Source organism: Phasianus colchicus, chromosome 3 (assembly GCF_987193195.1).
Source record: "Phasianus colchicus chromosome 3, bPhaCol1.hap1.1, whole genome shotgun sequence".
NCBI lineage: Eukaryota > Metazoa > Chordata > Aves > Galliformes > Phasianidae > Phasianus > Phasianus colchicus.
The window spans coordinates 74,194,977-74,215,070 of record NC_143438.1 but is presented as its reverse complement, the minus strand read 5'-3'; the positions used below and the strand labels follow the sequence as shown (position 1 = coordinate 74,215,070).

At 43.1% G+C, this 20,094-nt stretch overlaps 2 protein-coding genes across 10 annotated transcripts in view; one reads left to right on the top strand and one right to left on the bottom strand.

Moving 5' to 3' along the window:
* Positions 1 to 849: 849 nt before the first annotated feature.
* Positions 850 to 8,515, top strand: COX6C (cytochrome c oxidase subunit 6C). 2 transcript variants are annotated; one of them, XM_031591060.2, is made up of 4 exons: positions 850 to 1,001; positions 1,673 to 1,800; positions 5,562 to 5,700; positions 8,381 to 8,515. In XM_031591060.2, exons 2-3 carry the CDS (start codon positions 1,687 to 1,689, stop codon positions 5,679 to 5,681), a joined length of 234 nt encoding a protein of 77 aa, XP_031446920.1. In that variant the 5' UTR covers positions 850 to 1,001; positions 1,673 to 1,686; the 3' UTR covers positions 5,682 to 5,700; positions 8,381 to 8,515. The 2 variants fall into 2 exon arrangements, with proteins under 2 accessions (XP_031446920.1, XP_089993963.1); XM_090137837.1 differs by lacking the exon at positions 850 to 1,001 and adding an exon at positions 1,292 to 1,367.
* Positions 8,516 to 11,557: 3,042 nt separating this feature from the next.
* The window catches only part of VPS13B (vacuolar protein sorting 13 homolog B), a 410,907-nt gene continuing 402,370 nt past the window's right edge, over positions 11,558 to 20,094 (bottom strand). For all 8 annotated transcript variants that reach the window (XM_090137834.1, XM_031591056.2, XM_090137833.1 and 5 more), the window contains 3 exons: positions 19,710 to 19,812; positions 18,831 to 19,080; positions 11,558 to 13,269 (listed from right to left, as the gene is read on the bottom strand). In XM_090137834.1, the coding sequence (XP_089993960.1) occupies positions 13,024 to 13,269; positions 18,831 to 19,080; positions 19,710 to 19,812 (599 nt within the window). In that variant the 3' untranslated portion in view covers positions 11,558 to 13,023. The remainder of the gene's footprint in view (positions 13,270 to 18,830; positions 19,081 to 19,709; positions 19,813 to 20,094) is intronic.

The following is a 20,094-nucleotide window of genomic DNA, read 5'->3' as shown; positions in this document are numbered from 1 at the left end:
CTCCTCTCGCTTATTGTGACTGTGATTTCTCTATCAACACACTCCTTTTTTATCTCAAACAAAACTCCCTTCTCTCCAGTTTTAAGGGCCCATATCCTCTGTCATTTGCAGTCAGGATCCACTGGCTTTGGCAGAGGTGTGTAAAGCTTGAGCAAATGCCTCACTGCACAGGGGGCCTTTGGGCTTTCATGGCATCTACTGCACTTGGTGTAAATCCCATGGAGGCTACCAGGAATAAAAGCAGTGACACCACCACACACGGGTGGTGATGTGGAAATTGAGAAGGTACAAAGAAAGGATGTACGGAAAGGATTATCAATGCTTACAGATATCTAAAGGGTGGGAGTCAAGTGGATGGGGCCAGGCTCTTTCCAGCAGTGCCCAGTGACAGGACAAGGGGCAGTGGGCACAAAGCGGAACACAGGAAGTTTCAATTGAACATGAGAAAAATTTTCCTTGCTGTGAGGTGACAGAGCCCTGGAACGGGCTGCACATAGACGTTGTGCGTCTCCTTCTCTGGGGATACTCAAAACACGCCTGGACACTTTCCCGTGTAATCTGTTCCTGGGAACCTGCAGTAGCAGCAGGTTGGACGAGATGATCTTCAGAGGTCCCTTCCAACTCATACAATTCTGCGATTACAAATAGCTCAATTGGTTTCTAGGCGTGCTGTTTGTTCTTAGCACACCCTGTAAATGTCATTTCATGTATTCCGGTAGTACGGCCATTTGTCCGAGGGAAAGAGGTGAGGGAAGGGCCCTTTCAGCACAGCAGCATCACTGCAAGCGTCCTTCGGAACCGCCCCACAGACGCACGCAGATTCCTCCCGCACACCGCCCAATCCTCCCCCCGCCCCGCCTCAGGCAGCGCGCGCGCGCACGGCGGGCTTTGAACCGAAGCGCTCGCCGTAGCGAGACGGCCTTGCCCGCGCATGCGCAGCGGCGGAGCCGCAGAGGGTGCGCGGCCGGGGGGCGGAAGGACGTTGGTGGGCTCGCGCTGAGGTGAGGCCTCGTTCGCGCCCCTCGCTCCTCGCGCCGCCGGGGCTCCCTCCCGGCCGGAGCTCCTCCCGCTCTTTCTCCGAGAGCCGCCAGCCGCCCCTCCGCCGCCGCAGCCCGTGACCTCTGCGCGTCCCTCGGGCTGGCGGGGACGGGCCCTGCGCCGGCGGGCGCCTTCTGTGAGAGAGGCGGCGCGGCGAGGCTCGTCTGAGCCCGGGCCCGGCGCTGCGGGCTGTCCGTCCCGTCACAGCGGCGCGTCTGAGCCTCGAGGGGTCGCGGGGCGGGGCCGGGTCGCCGTGGTTGTCCTTACGATGCGGTTTGCGGATGCTTTCCTCCCTATCCCCACGTATTTAGCAGGGCGTGGAGCGGTCGGTCCGGCAGGGAAGGGAGCGGGCCGGGCCAGCCGTGCTGCCGTGAGCGCCGGCTGGAAAGAGTATAAGGGCATGTCCGGCTTCGTCACCGTCACGTTGTCCTTGAATGCTGCCCCTTAAGTGTCGAATAGGGAATCTGTGTTTATGTTGTGCCGATGATTGTTACACGGCACAGAAGGCTGTGACCTTTCTCAAGCAAAGTGCCAGAAGGTTATTGAAATAGAACTTCTTGTCTCACCGTTCTCTTCCTTTTATTTTTATTTTGTTTGTTTGTTTGTTTGTTTTTGTTTTTCTTTGCGCTTTTAGGAAATACGGTCAGCATGTCCTCCGCGCTGTTGCCTAAGCCGCAGATGCGCCGCCTTTTGGCGAGGCGGATGAAGTTTCACCTCTTTGGGGCATTTTTTGTGTCTCTCGGATGTGCGGCATTGTACAAGGTGAGATCAGTTTGTGCAAGGTGAGATCACAAGTTGGGCACTGGAATGGGCTGCCCAGGGAGGTGGTGGAGGACCCTGGAGATGTTCAAGGAATATTTGGATGTTGTATTGAGGGACATGGTTTAGTGAGAACTATTGGTGTTGGGTGTATGGTTGGACTGAGTGATCCTGTGGGTCTTTTCCAACCTTGGTGGCTCTGTGATTCCATGATCACGATTCATTCAGTTATAAACTGGCCTCACTGGAGCGTAAAATTTATGATGCTGCTTCATTGAGCTTTTTCACCAGAAAGCTTTAGTAATGTATTTCTGTAAGCGTGCTCCCAGAACACAAATAAGTCTTTGTAATAAGTGATCTGAATAACCTGATGCCTTATGCTGTGGTTGAAATCATGTAGTTAGTGACAGTTTAACCTGAAGTCTCCTTGTCCTAGGCTGCTTGTGATGATTTCATAGAAGCAATGTTCCTCACGTTAACTTTAGAGAGCTTGTGACTTTGTCACGGTATCAGAGACATTTGAGAGTTCTTACTTTATCTTTAGACTGATTTTGGAAACCATACTCATGAGCAAACCACAAAGGCTGCCCATTATGCTGAGGTGTGGGAGGACTACTGTGGCCCTTTTTTCTTTTGAAGCAGCATCTAGGAATAGAACTTTGTGTTTCCAGAATAATCCTGCTTGGTACTTTGCTTTCTGACAAAGATAAAAAGTACTTGTGGGATCTTGCATGTTACATTTGAATCATAGGGAATTAGGAAACATAAATTCCATGAATGTCATGGAAGAACTGGATCGTGCTTCACTTGCTGAACGAATGCATGCACTATTAGCAGCATTTATATACTTCAGAGAAGGCTCTGGGTAGACCTCACTGTGGCCTTCCAGTACTTGAGGGGAGCATATAAACAGGACGGGGTATGATTGTTACGAGAGTGGATAGTGATAGAACAAGGGGGAATGGTTTTAAACTGAGACAGAGACAGGGGAGGTTTACGTTGGATATTAAGAGGAAGTTTTTCACACAGAGGGTGGTGACACACTGGAACAGGCTGCCCAAGGAGGTTGTGGATGCCCCATCCCTGGAGGCATTCAAGGCCAGGCTGGATGTGGCTCTGGGCAGCCTGGTCTGGTGGTTGGTGGCCCTGCACATAGCAGGGGGGTTGAAACTAGATGATCATTGTCGTCCTTTTCAACCCAGGCCATTCTACTGGTCTGTGATCCAAAATTAAGTTAACGTCAGGTTATCACAAAATCAGCACTGTCAGACTCTGTGGAGACCAACAAATGCATGTTAGAAACAATAAGTTTGCAGAGTTAGTGCTCAGCATCCACTTAACACATCTAATGAGAGGTAGGCAGGCTTGTTTGTGATGAAATTTGCAGTGTCCTTCAACAGTCATATAGTTTTATACTCATGTAGCAGCCTTACATTAACACTTTAGGAAGGCAGTGGACCGTGTTTAGAACAAGTGACTGGTGTCAGTAGTAATTTACTGTTCACAGAATCACAGAATGGCCAGGGTTGGAAGGGAGCTTAGGGATCATGAATCTCCAACTCCCCTGCCACATGCAGGGCCACCAACCTCCCCATTTAATACTAGACCAGGCTGCCCAGGGCCCCATCCAACCTGACCTTGAACACTTCCAGGGACGGGGCATCCACAACCTCTCTGGGCAGCCTGTTCCAGCACCTCACCACTCTCTCTGTAAAGAACTTCCTCCTGACGTCCAACCTAATTCTCCCCTCCCTCAACTTAAAACCATTTCCCCTTGTCCTGCAGTTATCAACCCTTTCAGAGTTGATTCCCCTCCTGTTTGTAGGCTCCCTTTAGGTATTGAAAGGCTGCAATGAGGTCACTCCACAGTTGTCTCCTCTCTAGGCTGAACAAGCCCAGCTCCCTCAGCCTGTCTTTGTAGGGGAGGTGCTCCAGTCCCCTGATCATCTTCGTGGCCCTCCTCTGGACCCTCTCCAACAGCTCTCTGTCTTTCTTGTACTGGGGGCTCCAGACCTGGACACAGTACTCCAGATGGGGCCTCACAAGAGCAGAGTAGAGGGGAACAATCGCATCCCTGTCCCTGCTGGCCACCCCTCTTCTGATGGAGCCCAGGATCCCATTTGCCTTCCGAGCCACAAGGGCACACTGCTGGCTCATATTAAGTTTTTCATCTATCAAGACCCCCAGGTCCTTCTCCACAGGGCTGCTCTCAAGGACCGCTCCTTCCAGTCTGTAGGGATGCCTGGGATTCCTCCGGCCCAAGTGCAAAACTCTGCACTTTGCCGTGTTGAACCTCATCAGGTTCACCCAGGCCCACCTTTCTAGCCTCTCGAGGTCCCTCTGAATGGCATCCCTTCCTTCAACCGTGTCGACCGCACCACTCAGCTTGGTGTGGTCAGCAAACTTGCTGAGGGTGCACTCGATTCTGTCATCGATGTCATTGATAAAGATGTTAAAGAGCACCGGTCCCAAGACAGACCCCTGGGGGACGCCGCTCGTTACCAGCCTTCACGTGGACATGGAGCCATTGATGACCACCCTCTGTCTGCGGCCTTTCAACCAGTTTCTTATCCATCGAGTGGTCCACCCATCAAATCCACATCCCTCCAGTTTGGAGATAAGGATGTGGTGGAGGACCATGTCAAAGGCCTTGCTCAAGTCCAGGTAAATGACATCGGTTGCCTTTCCCTTGTCCACCGATGCTGTCACTCCATCATAGAAGGCCACCAGTTTGGTCAAGCATGACCTTCCCCTGGTGAAGCCGTGCTGGCTGTCTCAGATCACACGCCCATTCCTCATGTGATGAAGCATGTCATCCAGGATGATCTGTTCCATGATTTTCCCAGGCACAGAGGTGAGACTCACCAGCCTGTAGTTCCCGGCGTCTTCCTTGCTCCCTTTCTTGTAAACGGGAGTGACGTGACCCTTCCTCCAGTCATCCAGGACCTCACCTGACAGCCATGACTTTTCAAATATGATGGAGAGTGGCTCGGCAGCCACCTCAGCCAGCTCCTTCAGAACCCTGGGATGCACGCCATCCGGCCCCATAGATTTGAACACCCTCAGTCTCATGAGGCGGTCTCGGACCTGCTCTGTCCTCACAGCAGGGGGGGATTTACCACCCTGGTCCCCACACAGACGTGTAGGGATGCAGGGCTCAGGGACGTGAGAAGTACTGGAATCTTGGCCGCATTGTTACTTGTTCACTGCTGTTGGACAAACCCACTTTGACCTTTCCTTCATGCTTTTTTTTGGCTTTTTGAGCATATCCTTGTGCCTCAATTGAGTGAGCATTTACTCCAAGGAGCATTTTACTAGACTTCCATAGTTTATCCTGCAGTGTAGCTGAACTGTATTCAATTATTTTGAGATGCCATTTGACCTCAAGTTACAGTTGTGCAGCTGTCCACAGGCATACTCAGAACTTGCCATAACAGTTTGTGTTATGTGTACAGCTATCAGAGGCTGGCTATCAGTATCAGTATAGACAGTGTTTCTGGATCTTAAAAATGTCATGTGTAATCTCTTTAAGGTTTCACTGTAGACATTATTTTCCAGACCAACAGTTAGGAAGCCTGAAATGTGGATTTGAACAGGAACATAGCAATCTTTTACTCGCTTCTGTCATTGAACTTGAGGCTGTTTAGACTGATATCCACTGCTAAAATCATGGCAGTAGTAGCAAGAAAGCAAAGCCAACCAAGCAAACCCGCTGCCACCTGTAAAGCTTTGCAAGCTTTAATTTTCTGTGTGTTACTTTCCAGTTTGGAGTTGCTGATCCCAGAAAAAGAGCTTATGCAGAGTTCTATAAAAACTATGATCCCATGAAGGACTTTGAAGCCATGAGAGCAGCTGGTGTGTTTGAGTCTGCACCGCCCAAATGACCATAATCTGCATTTCCAGGTAATAAGCTACACTGTATCAGAAGGGAAGTTTGGATTGGTTTAGTGAAACATTGTGCTTCCATTTGCACTTCTTCCTTTTCTGTTGGACAAAAAAAGTGCTCACAAAGAAAACAAGGTACAGTTGTGCTCCTCACGAGAGCTGTGGGTAATAAAATCATAAAGAAGCATAGGAACTGAGAAGAGGGAGTAAGAGCAGAATGGAAATCTCCTGAATATCTTTTGGGTGATAAAATGTGTGAGCTACAGCAGACCTGCAGAGTGGTGCCAGGCCTTTCCCTTCTCATGCAGCAGTGTTCCAAACAGTTCTGTCCTTGCATGGAGAGGAAGCAAAGCTTTCATGTAAGACTTTCCTGATAGCACTCTTATATTGATGTGGTCACATCTTGAATTGCTTAACTCTGGGCTATCAAAACACGCTGCTTGTGGTGCTTGTGGTACGGTGAAGGAGAAAATGGTAAGGCTGTTTCACTGCATGGATCTCTATGTGAGAAGTAGAGACAGTTTCCACACATCCTTTTGTCTTTTGGGGCTGGTTAGAGGGGAAAGATAACTACTCCTGAGGGGAAGCATGCATACATGCATGTATTAAATACATATATTTAAGTGTCCTGTGTACTGAGATTCAGATTTTTGCCTTGCTGCATTCAGCAATAGAACTTTGTTCAGGGTTCTTTTCTCACAGTGCTTACTGCGCTGCCTTTTGTATGAGCATTGCCAAACTCTGTTCTCCTTCCTTCTTATTGTAACACTGGGAAAAAGTCTTGATTTCAACCTCGTTACAGTTATTAATAAGCACGCAGCCAACTGCGCAGGCTCGTGATGTGACAACGAAGAATTCCTCCCCCCTTTTTCATTGGGATTTCTGACACTGAGTTCTCTGCTTCTCTTAAAATGACTCCAGACTAATCTGAGATGATAGCTTTTTCATTCTTTTGGAATGTTTTCGTATTGTGATCATTACGTGATAATCTGTGGCTCTAATTATCCTGTCCAGCTGGATTTTCTCAGCCTGTTTGCTTGAAGCAGCAAGATTGAATAAAACATTTGTACTTAACACTGTTAGCAAGAAATTTTGTCGTGGGACAATCTAGACCTATCTGTGTAACAGAAGCAGAGCTCCAGCTATCTAAGTCATTCTACAGATCTTTTTTTCTTCCTTTCCCCTTGAGGAAAGAGTGCCTGTGCTCTAGTGATAATGACTCCAGAAAAGGTAAATAACAAAATGACAAATTTACTTGGTTTTTATCTCGGTAATTCTCCCTCTCATTTGGTCCTTGCTAACAAATAAGGACTTTCTAACTTTCCTAGACACTGGATTGCATTCTTTAGTCAGGTGGCCTTCATCAGAGTGTTCGGAAAGGCCATCTGGTGGTAAAACCATTTGAAACAAACACTGTCAACAGTGATCCATGTTAAATATTTAATTGGAATCATGAACAGGATTTTTCTGTGTGAGCAGAGCTCCCCTCTACTTATGTTCCCATTTGGGGCTTAAAAAAAATCAAGTTACACATTGTATGCACCTGTTAAAATTAAATGTTTCCTAAACATTTCTTCCATTCCTTAATTGCATCGTCTCAAAAGAAAATGTGAAGGATAAATCTTTATATGTCATTTTGTTTGTTTTAATTGCTGGTGCTTTTTATTCCTTCTCCTGCTTACGTAAGAACTCGTATTTTTCTACAGTATAGTAGGAGAAGGGAGCAAACAAAGCCACTGTTTCAAATAGTCTGAAAAGTCTGTAAGAAGGACAAGTACACAAAACAGATGGAAGACATTTTCATTTCCCTCAGAAATTTAAATGTTATTTATGGAAGTTGGAGGTTGAATTTGATGGGTTTTTTTGTACAGTTACCTAAAGGGTACAGTGGTCATGCATATTCTGCAGCTGCTCTCATTTTATTGGAATATATTCTGTATGGGGCAGTAAATACAATGCTTTAACTTCATTTAGTACTCACTCTGGAATCAGTGCTTACCCCTGAAACTGAGGAGGTGGTACGTGGGGAGAGGAATTTGTTAGTAAAGGTGCTTGTTTGGAATGCTGCACAGAGTTTGTTCCTCCTGGGATCTGAAGGACTTAGTGTTTGTGCATGGATTTACAGTTTCAGCTACTGGCACAGACTGTGTGAAGGTACTGATAAAGGAAACTAAGTATGGGTCTGGGGAGTGTCCTACCTCTAGAGTGTGCTCCGCAATATAATAAAGGGGCAAGCTAAGAATTTGGTGCTAACCACTTGCATGACTCTTGTCCTGGAACACAGCTGGTGTTGGATTGTGTTCAATATAATGTGGAGAAGCAATTTGAATTTGGTTTTCTTCCTTCCTTGGTAGGTTGCCTACACCACTTGTTTCCTCTCTGGCTTCTCTCTGAAAGTTGCATTCCTTTCTCTTTTAGGCCCTTAGCAAGATTGATTCAGTTATCAGTGCTGCATGTATAGTGAATCTGACGTGCTGTGCAGGATTGTTCCAGCTCTTGATTTGTTCCATGTTTCACTTCTGTTTGCCACATGAAGGGTGTGTGAATCTTAAACTGTCAGGAAATAACAGAGGGAATTCCTCTAGACTAAACTACCACATAAACATTTCTCTCTATTGCTTTGCTTTCCTACCTACTAATGTCTTTACTGGGAGTATGAGGTTTGTCCAGCATAACTTAATTTCTTTTTATCTTGCAGATCAACAGATCCCCTTCAGCCTAAGGAGACTTAATGACTGAACCTTACGTGTTCTCTGAATTATAAAGTGTAATGTACTTCAGCATATGATGTGCTCTAATGTATCTCAATAAATAAAATACATACATCAGCGAAGCTTAATTATCATTCATTAATGGTCAGAATGCTTACATACCAGAAAGAGTGGTGAAAAGTCTTCATAAATTGTACTAGAGACCTAAGGCTAATTTTCTGTCTGCTTAGAGTTATTTGCATCTTTACTTTGGCCAAATTTGATCAAGTACGTTCTTAAACAATAGTGGCTAGGTTGTCTCTGCTGCTGATGGGAATATGCAAGGTGATTGTTGTTACGGGAAGGGAGAGGCTGGATTTCTGGAAGGGTCTCTGCCTTCAGAAGTGAATTAACATTGAGATGAGAAAAATTGTTGGGAATTCTGGAAATGCATCAGCCAACTTTCATAGCTTTGCTGCCATTGCTTTGTCTTCCTTACAGCAGCAAAGTGTTACATCAAGACTTAGAAAGTATGCAAATGACCACTCTCGTACATGGTGTGTAACTGCAATTGGGAAATTAAACTGCAAGTGTATTCACATGTATTTGATGTTCAAAGGGCTACAGTCCAAGACCTGATGCACTATCTTCTGCTTTGTTATTGGTCACGGGGCACATGCTGTGTGCATTGCCTTTAGCTGAGGTTGAAAGTATATATATATTTGTGTGGCTGAAGCTCTTGATTGCTGAATGTGGGTACTATCAGAGGAGTCAAAGCTGATCACGTGAAAGAAGGGAAGGCTTTGTATGAAGAAGCATGACAAATTAAGCCATCTGTGTTGTATTTGAAGGTCTTCAGTTCAAATCCTGTTTGGAGTAACTCTTATTCTAAATGGATCATTAACTACTTAACTTAATAGGTAACTGTGAGCAGCATTTGGACTAATGAAAGCATGTAAATAATGTATTTGATCCAGAACACTAATATGGAGCAACATGGGATTTTCTTTAAACTTTCAGTACGTGCAGTGTTTCCTTTGACCAAAGAAAGAATTTGACATTAGTGGTGGAAGGGGAAACCATCTAGTAATCAAAATACCCCCGCTCCTATAAATGTAAACCGAAGTTTAACAATTGCAAATGATACCAATTTATCTTCCAAATGTACAGTATAAACATGGTATGTCATTATATACTGACTAACATTTTCTCAGCCGTAGTCTGCAGGTTTAAATAGCCAGGGGTCTTCAGTCATAATGACAGCTCCAGAGGCAAGGCTACTTGCTACTGCCAGGTGTGTGAGTGGAAAGAACCCAACTTCCCTCCCAGCTCTAGCCCATGCAGTCTTCCCAGTTGTTAGGAATGAATTTACTTTGAAATTCTAAGTTGTTTATTCTAAACTTTTAACTGCCAACTAGAGTTGTGTGTTCATTCTGCTACTGGCATTGGTTGATTCCAAGGAGAATTCTGTGACAGAAGAGCTTTTAGTCTGTGCAGCAGAACTCCTCAAAGCTGTTCCTGTCTAAATGTGTTCACCAAGAAGGAAAGGTGTGCTCTGCTCTGTTTGCAGGAGTCATCAGTGCGTAAGTTAAGTGTGTTGCTTTCTTTATAATGCTATTGTTATGTTTTCACAAAACAATGCAAAATGAGTACTTCCTTTCAGCCTGCAATGCCAGCCAAGCTATTCCTTTCCTCTTGATTGGGACTGGAGGGCAAAGCTGGGGCCTGCTATTATGAGGTAGGCAGAAGGGCTAACCTGCTCTGCTATCAGCACCAAGCTATCAGTTTCTCTTGTGGTTCTTTAAAGTTAAGTCTTTCTTAACAAACAGTTGGGACCTAGTATGGTACAACGAAGGCCTGTGTGAGCAAGACCCTACTCAGCTGCCTGTGATGGTCTGGCACACTGTTCACAGGAGACGCACAGCTTGTCTGCCCTAAGGCCACCTCCACTTCCAACTGTCTGTAAAGGGTGGTTGTTTTTTTACTTTATTTTATTTTATTTTATTTTTTTGCTATATTTTTATGTGAAACAATATATAAAAAGGGATTGTTTGATCTAAACTACTTTGGGAAGAGTCTTACCATCTATAAGTGACTATACCTCCGAGTTTTTGGCTGGCTTGCTTTTTTCTTGAGTGTTTGAGGAATGATTGATTGTTTTGGAAGCAAACTAAAAAAGATAGATTTGAAGTTGTGAGCTCTCCAGGTCTAAAGAGCGTTATGAAAGTAGGTATGCTTTAAGGGTACACATTGGAGTGCTTTAGCAGCTAAGTACAGGCAGCTGCTCGTTGGACAACTTTGTTTTCATAGTTCACACAGCTCATATGTAGGAGAGGCTGATTTATATGCCATCTCTGCACATGTTTCCATACATGTGGTCAGAAGGGGGAGAAGGAACCTGCCTAATGCAGTAAAGATGCTCGCTTACTTCACTGAAGAAGAGCGTAATTTAAGCAAGTGTTTATTCCAAGACAATATCATTCTGGAAAAACACAAATAGAGGGTAAACAATGGCAGTAATCTACAAAGTTTTAGGAATTGAGCTGCTGCCATCCCTCATCCTTCACAGGTGTGGTTGTGTCCTCTCGGCTGGGTTCTGTGCCACATGTAAGATGAACAGATTGCTCTAATTCAAATGGTGACTGCAATGCTGTTTTGATTCAGCTAGTCACAAAACTGTAAAACATTTCAGCACATGTTTTGGCAAGGTAACGAGCAGCTCTTTACTTCCAAAGCATTGTCAGGATCTATTTTGTTTTTTGGTATATGACAAAGGCCAGTGACCAACAGGAATCTAATGGGGTCTACGTGAAGCTTACGTATCTTTATCAGTATTGTTCTACACAGTGACTATTCCTTCACTGTAATGGAATGGCCAAGTAACTCACAGAAACAACTATTATAGGAATAGCTTTATTTATCTTTAAACAATCTCTATATTACAATTTCTGCATCAATATGCAAAATTAGAAGTATTAAACTATCTCCATAAAATATTCAGGAATGAAGTGTGTGTATATACATTTATTTTTTAAATAATGATATTAAAACAAAGATGAAATTATTAAAGCACTGTATGAAATGTTGACAAGGAACGGGCTCATTTCACATTCAGAAAGGACAATCAGGCTTCTGTCTTTCAGTATACGAGAGACACGGCTTTTAGAAATCACATTTAACAAGACCTCATGAGAAAAACACTGCCAATACTCCATTCGTAGGTACTGTGCATTTGGTCATATCCGGTATGCATAGAAAGTATTAAATAACAAACGTATCTATTTGCTCTAACTGTTGATCAGATTTTATTCCAGTTCCTGCCTTTAATTCTGGCCACATTCAGGAATCCCGAGACAAAATGAATGTCTGTGAGTATATAGAGAGGTTACAAGCACACTTGAAAGCCAAGTAAGCTCTTTTTTTAAAAAAAAACAAAGCTGCTCTAGACAGATTTGGTTCATCAAGTAATTAACGGTGCCCAGAATGATTCCTTCTCTACTACAAACTGTAAAACTTCAACAGTTACTTAGAAAGCTCATTTGTCTTGATGTGTTTAAAAGTGTACTGCAATGGCATCGTTAACTATTAATTACTGTAATTGGAACCTGTGGGTCCTTACTTTTGGACCAAAATGAAAAAAAAAATCTCATTTTCCTTAGCACAGATAATATCTGAAAGGTTGATACTTTTAAGCATCCCTATTTTTAGGTGATAAGCATAAAATAGGGCTTAAGTAAACTGGTACTACGTGTAGTGGTGGCAGATCAGCAGTAAGGAAGACCCACCATGGCTGTATTTAGCACCTGCACATCTATGTTATGAGCTCATAGATTCCTAGCTGATTTTAAGGAGGCTAAGCTCTGGTTCATAAATTTTTGAACTGCATGTTACTGGCTTCCAGCTAATGACCAGACAACGCACAGTGTCATATATACATTGAAAGTTCTGAAAATCTGATGGTGGATGAAATAAAGTTTCTGTATACAGACGGTTTTAAAAATAAATTCATGCTGTAGTTCATGTTTTGTTCTCCAAACCACACAAAGGCACTAGTTTACATTAAGGACTAATGTCCTGCAAAACTTCAGTCAAATAAAGGAAGCTATTCTAAGGTTAAAGTGGTGCTAAAACCCAGCTGTCACTAAGTAACTTAAAACAGCCACGCTGGGTTTTTCAGATTTAGTGGGGGAAAATGTTTTGCCTCAGGATGTGCGTGCTGGGGGCAGTGCATGTGTGGGGGGAAAGGCTCAGCCTTGAGCAAGTTTTTACAGCTGAGTTATAAACCTGGTTTACAACAGAAACTGGCAGACCCTAAAATATGATATAGTATGTATTGATACATATGTTTTGTGTGGCAAAAATGTCTCTATGCATGCAATTTTTCCTTAGTCCCTGATTTTTAGTTATTGAAAGAAAAAGGATTTTGATCGAACTACATAGCCTAGGGCTTTTCTCTTTCACATTATTCATTTGCTAGAACACTTTCCTTCCAGCACCAGCATCTTGGCTACAGAGCAGGTATGCTGTCACGATTAGAAAAGCTTAACTTGGTTATTATCTCCTACTTCCTCAAAAATTATATGCATCTCTCCTTGATACATTACTGCATAGGAAGTGTTATGTCAAAATGGTAAGATATTACTAGCGTTTATTAATAAAATCCTTTCCTCAAGGCTTTATTTTTTACCATTATGAATTTGCTAATGAATACTTGGGCAAAATTGGGATCAACCACATAGTTATATGTTTTCGTTACAGCTGGAAGGTGTTCGGCAGCCACAGCTTGCGGTGCTGGCACTGCGGCGCTGCTGGGGGGGAGGTGGTAAGATGTCTTTGTGACGTACTCCACGAGGCGGTTGTACTGCTGTTCTGATAGTCTCTCTCTCACTCCGTCTGCCTGAAATAACATAAAAGGATTGCTGAGTAATTGACAGTAACTGAACGTAGTACTGAAGACTAACTTCCACTTCATTTTCTCTAGTTACAAATCTTTTTCCCTAGGATCTCTCTTACACTTTCATGGATGTCTTAATCAGCAGATTCCTCCTGTCACTGGATGACTGGCGGCTTACTCTTTGCTATTTTGAATAGTTCTGCCTGAGATGCTCTAGCTCCACCATAGCAAAATCTAAGCAGAATCTTTGGAGATTTTCAGGAATGGATCCAACACACCCAGCTGAAGAGAAGATCTTTACAACAGATCAGCTCTTTGCAGACAGGAAAAAAACACCTGATTAGCAAAACTTTCACACTTTCTCACAGAGTACAATGTATGACAACCCACAGTTATTTCAGGGAAACTGAGTAAGTTTAGGTCTTTCACTCACTTGATTCAGAGTAAGAACTAGAAGCTGCCTCCCAGGTATGACCAGATACATCCATCAGCTTCTGGTAACCAAGGAAGCATCCGCAGAATTACAGAATTTTTTTAAAAAGATTTTCACTAAAGATAGTTTGGGCATGTTATTTATGGAGAAGAACTCATGCAAAGTGTCTTCGAGGTGATCTGGATAGATTACTCTGAAGAAATCCTTTTTTGTAGGCTGAAATATGTTGAGGTTCAAGGTCCTAATAAGAAGGTCACAGTGATGCACCTCTAGCAAAAGCCAAGGCTGCCAAGAGAAAGGTGGCTTCTACCATGTGGTTTCAGTCAGATTAGGTATTAGATGAAAAGCCATGGGCAAATCTGGCCCTGGAAGAATCTGCTGTGTCCTTTTTTTTTCTCTGAAGAGAAAGAAATTGAAGATGACTGAGAAGGGAGAACATGCAAGCAGGCATCAGCTAGCTGACTTAGTTGAAAAAGAAAAAAAAAGTATTTCAGAAATATCACCGTAGATGCTACAATGTTGTCATTATCAAAGTAATTGGAATAGAACTTATTTCCAAAAAGTAAAAATAACAGAAAGGCAGACACTATCCTAGGGATGGGTTTTGATGCTTCCTTAATTACAGTTGGAGAACTGCTGACCATTTTCATTTCTGCAGGGTTTAAAATGTCCTTCTTTGTTGGATTTCACGCTGAGGATTCAAAGACTACTGCCTTCAGCCTGTCTTTCAGGAAGTTTTCCACATGCCTCAGTGGTATTTTCAAGCAGTGCCATTGGATTCTGTTTAACAGCCAGGATCAATATCTTGTCACATCTTTGAACTGCAGGGCTCATTTAAAACAAACGATAGCTTATTTGAAGAAATAATTAATATGATTAATAGATAGTGACAGCTGTCACATTCAAATCAAAACAGTCCCTTGCCTTTTTTAAAAAACAAAACAAAACAAAAAACAAAAACTGTGCCTTTGGAGAAGAATTTACTGCTCATCAAGCAGAAACGCTCCTGTTTTCAATCATCACCACAAAAATGCTAAAGGAAGCAGGCTCTTGAACAAACTCAGAAGCTCAGAGTTGGAGCCTGTGCTTAGAAACAATGGAAATGAAGAAATGAGCAAAGAAAAGTGTGGTTTCCTTAAAGGGAGGGGGAAAAAAATAAGGCAGACTGCTGCTGCAGCAGATAGATACAACAGAGAATGTCTGAATGATGGCATCAATCTGTTACGGAAAAAGCACCTCAGCAGTCCATCTGTTCTACCAGTTGAAAGGAGAGACATATGCTGAAGTAGCACCTATGTAAACTAGACTATAGTTCTGACTCCACACTGACCAAAAGACAAAAGTTATCAAAGTAGGTGGAAATAGTGTTGGCATTCAAGTCACCTAATTGGGTGAACCCATTATTCATAGGACCCTCAATAAATGTCAGTGGGTGCCATTTTTTCTGCATGAAGGAATTCAATTCTACACTTTGCTCCATAGGCACTTTCATGTCAGGCGCCATTTTGTCAGACCACCCCTCTGCTGCCATACCACCAATATCTGCCTCTGATGTCATGGCTGAATATAATAAAATAGGAGGCATTACTTTTGGAGCAAACCTCACGAAAGTGGGTAGATTTAAACGAGATCTAAGGAAGAAATTCTTCACAATGAGGGTGGTGAGGTGCTGGCACAGGCTGCCCAGAGAAGCTGTGGATGCCCCATCCCTGGAGGTGTTCTAGGCTGGGTTGGATGGGGTCCTGGGCAGCCTGGCCTGGTGAGATGTATTTCTGTGCCCATGGGTGGGAATTAGCTCCCTTCCAACCCAAACTGGTCTGTGGTTCTTTGATTCATTCAGACCTAGGCCACATCCCACAAATATAGCATAATTATTCAGGAGGAAATATTAACTGTACTTGGACAGTCTTCCAAAGTATCTGGGATCCTACCTGCTTCCAGATGATCTCATCTGTAACTGTCTGCTTCCCCAGCCAGTTACAATTTAGCTTATATTGTCAAGACAACAAGAAAAACTTGGAATCGCTGCTATTCAACTTTTTTTTTCTCCCCTAAATGGGACATAGCACTGTCACTAGGTTCCTTGACCAACTATTTTGAGAATCTGTAATGTTAATAGTCAAACCATTCCATCAATCAAAACTTGAACACGGGTTGCTTAGTATACTTGCTAGATGAATCTTAAACACCACACGACCTTCAAGGTTAGATGGTCACATTTTCTGAGTTAAGAACTTTAATTTTTTTCCTAAAATTCTTCCAACTATGATTTATGAAGAATAATCCTTCAGCAGTTCTAACTAAATCTACAGTAGCTACAGCATATTTGTTGTAGCGGTCCAGATGTGTGTGTAGCAATTATGGTCTGCTTTGTGCATGCGGAGTGAGTAAAAAGATCTGTTATTTTAGGTTTTTTTTTCTTCTCACAACTTCTTTAACAATCCATGGAGTGTTTTTCAGCTCCAAGTATGATACAGGTAGCATGTGTGAAAACCCTGTTACAGAACATCAGAAAGAAATCCTGGAATATCTGAAATTCCAGCGTCCTTTGAATTTTGCTGCCTGCAATGAACTATATCAAGAGCAGTTGGAATAGGAGGCTCTTAGAGAGTTTGATGCCTGTCTGGAAGCACGCAGTGTCTCAATTACTTTGGAAGACAGTGCAAGCACAATTAATGCTTCCCTTTCAATAACAGTGTTGTCAGTGCCAAAGTTTTCAAGATTCCATCCAGGTTATTCCTAGCCAGATGGATTAAGTTATATCTATGGAGGCGAACAAGCCATCAGGCACAACGACTGCTGAAAGAGGCAAAATATGCTCTATAACATCTCTGGTGATTACAGCTGTAGAATAACTCATGTTTTGTTTCCTAATAGTTCCAAGAAGCTGAGGAGAGGCACAGGGAGAAACTGTTTTGGGCAGAGCTGAAACAAAACTTTTGGCAATTATTTTGGGTGGACAATAAGATACATACACACACCATAGTATTTTGGAAGACCTAACTGGGCATTTTTCAGCAAAAAATGTTTATCATCATGTACAGAAGTGCCTGCATTTCAGCTGCAGCAAGACAGCCTACCACTAATAGTTGGGAGTCATGTCTATTCAGGTGTAGCTCTGCAGCTCTGAAACTGCTTACCTGCAAGCTGTGGCTTGCGGCTCCTAAGTTTGCTTTTCCTTATCATATTCACAAAGCCTTTTTACACACTCTTGTTGAGCAGCTGAAGGGGAGGCCTTGGCTCCCATAAGCACCAGTGCTCTACAGAATTGACTCTGCTCCATCTCCGGGGCACATGCACTCTTCACTGCTTTTATCATGTCATACATTTTCACTGCATTTCACTGCACTCTCAGTCTGTGTCAGCAGAAGGTACTGTGTACCCAGAGGCTGGGTGGCTCAAGGCTTACAGCTCCTGGCATTGCTATGCCACTGGAGTAGGAGGTCTCATATTTTTATCCACAGCTAAACAAAGAAACATGTATTTGGTCCAGTACCTCTCCAAGGCAGGTCACTTAATGGTGTGTAGTAGCATGTGTACATAGGAATGTTGGATTCTGTGCACGTCACATAGAGTGGAGCATTTACACGAGCCACTTGGCCTAGCAGTTCTACATAGTGCCAGCTGCAGCAGCTATGGGAACTAGAATTACTCCCCATTCTTTGCCTTCCCTCCTCCTCACTATCTTGTAGCAATCTTTGGGCAATCCCCCCAGCAGAGCAGCAGCCTACTCCACACCCCATGAATTTCCAAATATAAGGACAATAGCCACCACGGCTACTACAACCCAATTAAAAAAAATACGGCCTGTTGCTAAAGTCAGGGTTAGGTTTAATGGAGTGCATCAATAATCTGAGGGAGAACAAATCAACTTCCCTCCAGGACAGTAGTTCTGGACTGAGCAGGATGGGCTGGATTCAGTAGAATGGGTGCCTCCAGCAACCACACAGTGTTCAGGGACAGTAAAGCTGAGCTTTGGCCACTTGCATCAAATTTAAGTAATGCCTCATGGAACACTGCGATGCAAAAGGGCAAGTTCAGTCAACAGCACTCTGTGAGACTGACATTACTGGAAAGACAATACATATAAATAGAGAATTCAGCATTTCAAAAGCTTTTCATAAAAATTCCAAGTATTGTCATGACACAGATGAAGTCCTTGTTCTGCTGGAATCAATGGCAAAATTCTTTGGTGACCAGCAAAGTTTGGATTTCACTGAGCACACTGAAGCCTCTCTTACTTTTGGCACACCTCATACTTTCTGTTATTTTACATATGTTCTTTTTGCATATTTGAAACAGAAATTCCTGGTATGGCAGTGTATTAACTACTTGACATACTTTTATAAAAAACAGGAATTAGGACATATATGTTTGCTTTTGAAATCATAGAATCATGTGATTCCACTTGAGAATGTAATACAATAAACATTGTTTTCCAAAAGTGTAAAAATATACCATTCTTCTACCATTAAAATATGATAATTCATCCAAAACCTCAGTATTCAAATGGCCTAGAGATCTTTCAATTGGAAGATGAAGAATTTATGCTCTTCCTGGCAAACACTTGGTGCCTCCACCTCAGCAAGAGATCTGGTCTTTTTTAAAGATAGCATTTGCAAAAGAAGGAATATCTAAAGAACTAAACACAGCTAGCAGCCAAGAAAAATCACTTTCCTGAAAGTGGGGAGATATGAAGCACACTGAAAGGATGCATCAAGCAGTACTGAATTGTTAAAACAGAATTCACAGAATGACGAAAGGAGCTGTTCTCACTGCGACTTTGTAGGCACAACTCTAACTGGCAAACAAACACCTCACATGGCTGCAGCTAGGCATGAGAACTTCTTCAGAAACAAGGTGGTGCTTGCCAAGAACCTACACTTCCTCTTATTTTTCCCTCAGGAAATCGCTCACAGATATTAAATCTCACGATCAGTAAGAGGACAGAAGAGAAGAGCCAAGTCCATTTTATCCAAAGGGCAACAGTCAATGATGAGGTGTGTGAAAACAACGGGTGCCCTGGTTTGGCACTTAAACCTCCGGTCTCTCAACTCAAAGCTGAGTGTGCCCACTGCTAAAATCATCACCACCACTGTGACTTTGACTGAAAACATCACTCAGCCTTTACCTCCAAATCGCACGGCACTCTCTGTTGTTTCAGCTGCACCTTCAGCAGGTCTTTTTGCTGATCGTCCTCCAGACAATCGATTTCAGTCACAGGGAAGGCCTGCTGCTGCGTGTCTTCGCTGATACTGACCACAAAGAGCACCTCGGAGGTGAGCAGCAAGCAGCCATCATGCTGCTGGCCTGACCCACTCACAATCATAACATCTAAGGCCATATGGACCTCTGGTTTCCCTAGAGATTGCAGCATTTTCCTGCGTTATCAAAGAAAAAAAAAAAGAAGTAGTCAGTGTTAGGCACTGGATCCTCAAGGACTTCTTTTGATCACTAATACTCTTAAGCCTGTAGCTATCATCTACAAATAGAAAATAAGCCATGGAATACATTCCAAATCTCCATTACTGAACAATGTAAGACTCAAGATTTAGTGGATAAATGTGAAAATGTTATTTATCAAAACTCCCTAATCACTCAATGCAAAGTTGGCCTAATAACCATGCTAGGTCAGCCTATTTCCCATCCTAATAGAAAAATTACCCTGAGAAGCGGCTTACAAATTCAGCATAGAAAATAAAGCTATCTTCACTAACAGCTGTTTCTGGAGATGTGCAGTATTTTTCTTGGGCTCAGCGCAATGATAAATAAGAGCTCACTGAATGCCATTAAATAAAGATCAGCTCTGTAGTTCCAAAGCTGGAAGCACATCAGCAGCCCATCATTTGCAGATTGGGTTTCTATGCACTACCTTTGTGTTTAATGTTCCTAAACTAACTGCCATAACTCAGCCTTTCCTAGGGAAGCAGCCTGTTAACTTGACCACAGGCCAGAGCCTATTAATAAACAACGTGGATGTAAAAATGAGCAAGTGTCTAAATAATTTTACCAGACATATTTGACGTGGCTGTTTGGAGCCTGCTCAACTTGTTGATCATTTGGATGAGAGCGCTGCTTGGGAAGCTGAGAAAGTCCAGCTCCATGCAAAATACCTGTGGTAAAAGAATTTAAGGTTTTTAGTAGTTGTTTTCTACAAAACAGTTACATGTTTGTAGTGATGTCATCTGTTAAAAGCAGTTCATAAAACAGTGCAGATCCAAAGTGATGTCACATCTCTGGAAGATAATTCATTAAATACTACAATGCAAGAGTTGTGCACTTAACCTCGCTGATCTTGCATCAGCAAGAATCAAAGAAAAAACAACAATCCAAAACACCGCATGTTTTAGAAATCTGCCATACATTTGCAATTAAGAGAAACATAAAGCTCCTGA